The 5517-nt window shown below is 52.0% G+C and overlaps 1 protein-coding gene across 1 annotated transcript in view; it reads right to left on the reverse strand.

The window, feature by feature from the left end:
- Positions 1 to 3941: 3941 nt before the first annotated feature.
- TMEM170A (transmembrane protein 170A) overlaps positions 3942 to 5517 on the reverse strand; it is a 2630-nt gene continuing 1054 nt past the window's right edge. Inside the window, exons 2-4 of the mRNA XM_009892958.1 lie at positions 5440 to 5515; positions 5183 to 5353; positions 3942 to 4072 (exon numbers count right to left, since the gene is read on the reverse strand). Coding sequence (XP_009891260.1) covers positions 3942 to 4072; positions 5183 to 5353; positions 5440 to 5515 — 378 coding nt within the window. The remainder of the gene's footprint in view (positions 4073 to 5182; positions 5354 to 5439; positions 5516 to 5517) is intronic.

The following is a 5517-nucleotide window of genomic DNA, read 5'->3' on the forward strand; positions in this document are numbered from 1 at the left end:
AACCTCCTGGATCCCTGCCGACTCGGGATGTGAATTTTTCAGGCCGGTTCTGACCTCAGAGCGCACTCGCCCCGGGGGTCTGGGGGAGCAGCGAAGGCGTGTTGGGCACCAGCTCTTGGGAAATGCCCACTGTGCGCAGCCGCCACCCTCTTACAAAGACTTGTTTTGCCGATCTCGGTCTTTGTAGGATGTATGGTGGCAGGTCCTGGAGCGCAGGCACTGCTCCGGCCCTGGGTTTAGCCGGAGCCATGCAGGTGAGGTGTGGGGTCCCATCCAGAGAGCAGCAAGGGGACAGTGGGACCCCCACGCCTGCTCCCCCAGGAGAGCCCGAGCGATACGCAGGGACTGACCCACAGCCTCAGCACAGCCACTGTCCCACGGTGCGAACCACCCCAGGGGGGACGGGAGCGGGTCAGCACCGAGCCCAGGGTCTGCGGGGACCCTGCACGTCCACTCGGGGACGGGGACTCCCGGCCATGGAAAAAGGCTGAGCCCATCCCCAACAGCCGAGCAGCAGCAAGATGTCGCCTCGGGCTGCGGTGCCTGGCTGCAGGCGCACATCCAGCCCTTGATGGAGACATAATTAATCACCAGAACCAGGACATTTCCCGGTACAGATAGCCCTGGGTGGGAGAAACCAAGGCTCACTTCCAAAAGCACAGCCCAGGCCCCCTTGTTGCCCTGCAGGAGAAACACACAACTCCATTCACCTCGATCTTTACAGAATTTACTGATAAATCACCACCAGGATTAGAAGTGTCAGTAAAAAAATAAAATTTACAGAGTTTTCTATCATACAAAGATTTGTTCACGACAGCTGCAGTCTTTAGCGAGATAGGAAGTCGGGCAGGATCTAAATCAGCCCAGCACAGAGGATGTTCACACACAGAAAGCAGGGCCACGAGTTCTCAGCTCGAGCAGTGACGTTTCCCCAGGGCAGGTGGCTTCTCTGCAAGGTGTTTCCTTGACCGACGCTCCTGGCCGGGCTCCCTGGCCACAGCTTCACAGCACTGCCCAGCCCGGGACACCTCGGCATTGACATTTTTGCAAGCTTTTTGCAGCTTTTGGCAAGTTTGACTGAGCGAAGTCTACTGACTCCTGATGAAAACTGAAGGAATTCCTCCGCTCGCCTCACTCAGGAAAAGGAACACAAAGGGAAGACCAAACCGATATGATGAGAGGGGAGGAAACTACCAGCATTGACTGATTCGGTGTGTCGGCTCAAAATTATTCCTCCTTCCCAGTTTGGATCTGGTTTTACCAGAGAGGGAGGCCAGGAAGGCAGCCAGGGGAGCAGAGGATGCTCTGCAGGTACTGAGGCGACACAAAGAACTCTCTCCCAGCACTAATAGCTGTCAAGACAAGTCAGCAGCTGACTCTTCACCTTTTATGCAAGAATTCCCTGAAAATTTCCCAGCGCCTGGGCACAGAGATGCACCACCGGCTCCAACCACTCAACTGCCAAACACTGGCCAAGCTGCCAACTCTTCAAGTGAAGCAGCAACCCCTTCAAAACAGACTTTGGGAGATCAGAATGGGTAAAAATCAGGAATTTTTCAGTTTGCTCAGCACCGAGTGATTCCATCAAGTGATTATTATTTTTTTTTTTTTTTTTTTTTTTTTTTTTTTTCATTTCTTTTGAGCTCTTACCAGCCCAGATTTGTCCCCTGCATGCCTCAGCCCCATTACTGCAGAGGAACCATATTCATGCCATAGCACACTGAGCTTTCCCAGTTGAAATCAGCTTACTCCTCGGTACTGAGGGATGCCAGGCACTGGGGCAGGGGGAAAGGGGAGCACAGCGGGTGCCCAGGACACTGGTTTCTAGCGTTACCCGAAAGGTAAGGCCAGACCTGCCCAGTCTAAGTCCCATGAGGGACTTTTAATCCATCCAGGAAAACACAGGATAATTCATGTGAATTAAACCAGGCACTCCGGACACGCACTGTGTATGCAGCCACTTGAAATAAGAAGTGGGAAGGAGGAAAAGACATCTAGACACATCATTATTCCTGCTTTTTCACTGGGGGCAGAAGAAAAGAGGGAAGGAAAGGCCAAACCGTCCCCCGGGGGATGTGGCAGTAGGAAGACCAGCTCTCTACAAGCAGCACAGCACACGGGGAACTCCAAAGATCCAGGGTTTAGTATACGTTACACCGCTTGGACCTCACCCACCTAAGGAGAAGGATTCACGTTAAAGTCTTTCCTAAAATGCAGAGTTTTATTCCCTGAATTAACACGGGCTAAAATTTAGAGTAATCTCAGTAAGTAGTTCCTGATAAACACCTCTCTCCATCAGCTGTCAACACACTGCTCCGGATAAGTTAGTACATAAAAGAGAAATTCTTTTTCATGATAAACACATGGCCCTGTTGAGGTTTGTTTCAGCACAGAGGAGATGGGGTTCATGGAAGATAACTGGCCTTACAAAATGTTGCAGGTACAAAAGGCGACCTGGTTTGGAACCCAGAGGAGTTCAGCAAAAACACAGATGAGAATTGTGTCCTGGGAGGCTGGACAACAGACGGCGCCTTCCCTCGGCAGCCTGCACGACTGTCAGCTGGCAACAAACAAACAAGGACCACAGCAAAGCCACGGGGCTGGCTACAGCACGCAGCCACATCCTCGGGGTTCAACCTCACCTTCCTCAAGGGCTCCAAAAGATCAAACCCCCAGAAATCGCCCAGCTCGCTACCCGAGAGCCTCGGCCGTGTGGCATGCCTCCAGGCATAAAGGGCAGATCTAAGGGTTAGTTAAAAGTCACTTAAAATCAAACAAACTAAAACAATTCATTAGGAGAGACCCCACTGCCTGCTGGTAAGGGCTGGTTTGGGGCTGCGTTCACACAGCGTGTTCCTGATGGACATGGGAATCACCCAGGACCCTCACAGGCATCCCCCCAACTGGCATACTGCAGGTGGGATGCCAAAAACACAGCGCACTCCCCACCCCCGCAGCTGGGAAGCCCCAGTCACCACAAACCAGCACCGACTGTGCCATTCTCACCAGCACAATCACCAGAGCAGCAGTGTGCTGAATTTTATATAAGCTGGCCAGCGACGTTTAAATATTGGTGAAGACACCTAATTCCGCCTCACCAATGTAAACATGATCAGCAAGTAAAAGGAAAACAGAGAAGTTTAAAAATACGAGTCTCCTCCAGAGCCTGAGAAGCAACGGCACACGGTCACGCAGGCGCCCTGGGACTTCTAGGGTGGGCAGCGGGGCGTAGCGCCCGTTCAGCTGTGTTTCGCCTCTCGGGCAGAAGGTACACAGTGCCAGAAGAGCTTCACCATTATAAAATTCACAAAACCAGCGATTCTTTGTACACTGGCTATTTCCGCTGCCACAGCATTCATAGTCACAGCTCTCGGCCACAAATTTGCACTTTTCATCTGTCTAAAATGATTTTTCCTTTTGCTGGTCCCAAATTCACTATAACCAAGACCTGGTATTAGGAAGTTGGGGCCAGGAAGAAAACAAATCAATTTGCTCATTTAAAAAATTCACATTAAAAGAGCTTCAGGTTCACTGCAAACAAAGCAGCAAGAGGTCAAAGCATTAAGTGAGCTCCGAAGACATTGTATCAATCTGTAGTACTGTTTCTACCCCAGAACAGTCAGTGTCACATCAGAGTTAGGTCCTGTTGCTACAATTCATCACTGGTAAAAGGTACACAGGCCTCCTCCTCCAGAAGCCTATTCTGCAGAGAAATAAAGTTTCACTTGGCACTTAATGTTACCAAAAAGTAACAAAATTCACAATTTTTAGCTTAATTTCAAGCCACACTGGAGGTAGGAGCAGGCCTTCACATATCCTTTAACCAGTGGAGAATCACACGCCGAGGTATGCCTCACGTTGCGCTCCCTCATCGTTTGCTTCAGAGGCGGCAGATCCTTTGCTCTTCCTTCGATTTGTGATCTCTAGCGTCTGAGGAAGAGCTAGAGAGTGGCCAAAATGCGCAGAAACGAAACCACCACCACGCAGAATGTCTGGCCCACTCCTAAAATGAGGGCTTCAAAGGGAATCATTTTTTTCCCCGCAGCTCTGTAAACTCCAGCTATGGCAGCACCTACGGAGAGGGGGAAAAGCCAAAACATGAATGCATGACAGCGCATGAGAGACATACGCTGTTGTACCATGGGGATGAAGGGGCAAGTCTCAGAGGATGTGAGACTGAGGCAGAGAACAGGGGGGCTCTGTGGGAGAGGGCCCCAAACCCCTGTGCACCAGCTGGCAGATATGCCAGACTGGGTTTACCGTGACAAACCTCAGCTGGTAACCAACACATGCTGGTGGCAATGGGTAAACTAGTCGGGAAACTGCTGAGGCCTCCAGAAGGTGTGGAGGTTGGGGCGGTTTTGCACATAATCTCATCACAAGATTGTCTGTAGCAAGTATCACGCAGTTCTGGGCACAGACACGAAACCTGTAAGTGGTTTTTCTCCCAGTGCTCAGAAACCTGAAAGCCCACCTGGCTCTGCGCCTGACGGGCATGTTTGGCATCCCTGACAAAGGGCTCGATAGGTGGGATGCTCCACCTCTTTGTGTTTGGTTTTGGGCCCCTCACTACAAGAAAGACATTGAGGTGCTGCAGCGTGTCCAGAGAAGGGCAAGGGAGCACACGTCTGGTGAGCGGCTGAGGGAACTGGGGGTGTTCAGCCTGGAGAAAAGGAGGCTGAGGGGAGACCTTATTGCCCTCTACAACTACCTGACAGGAGGTTGTAGTGAGGTGGGGGTAGATCTCCCAAATAACAGCCGATAGGACAAGAGGAAATCATAGAATTGTCTAGGTTGGGGGTTTAGATTGGATACTAGGAAAAATTTCTTCACCAAAAGCATTATTAAACATTGGCACAGGCTGCCCAGGGAAGTGGTGGAGTCCCCATCCCTGGAGGTATTTAACAGACAGGCAGACGTGGTGCTGAAGGACACGGTTTAGTGGTGGGGTTGGCAGTATTAGGTTTCTGGTTGGACTCGATGATTTTAAAGGTCCTTTCCAACCTAGACGATTCTACGATCCTATTCTATGAACTCTTTCAAACATGGGGCGAGGGGGGAACATAACCAAAACATTCATATCCTCTCTACCCCGGGGAATGTCGAGGTTCACCACGCCCCCAAAGGCAACCTCTGATCGCTACAGAGCCACCCGGTCGCTATTTTTGAGCATCTACCGTACTTGTCAGGATGCCGGCGGTAATGGGTCCCACGATGCCCATCAGCAGAAGGCTCACGGACATGAACCTGCCGTACTTGTGATGCCGGAGCGTGAAGAGCGCTAGCAAAGCGGCCGGGACGTGGAAGGAGAGGGAGGAGACCAGGGCCCACAGGAAGACGCCATACCACATCTCTGTGGAGAGAAGGGCCGTGAGGCAGGCTCGGGGCCCGCGGGCCTGAGGGCCCCGCTCCGAACAGGCCCCGCAGTGGGGAGAGTACCTGGGAAGGTGGACAGCGGGCTGGAGTAGGTGCTGGTGCCGTTGCCCACCCGGGGCACCAGGCGGAGGCTGAGGATCT

The sequence above is a fragment of the Charadrius vociferus genome, unplaced genomic scaffold (assembly GCF_000708025.1).
Source record: "Charadrius vociferus isolate BGI_N301 unplaced genomic scaffold, ASM70802v2 scaffold829, whole genome shotgun sequence".
NCBI classification, from domain to species: Eukaryota; Metazoa; Chordata; class Aves; order Charadriiformes; family Charadriidae; genus Charadrius; species Charadrius vociferus.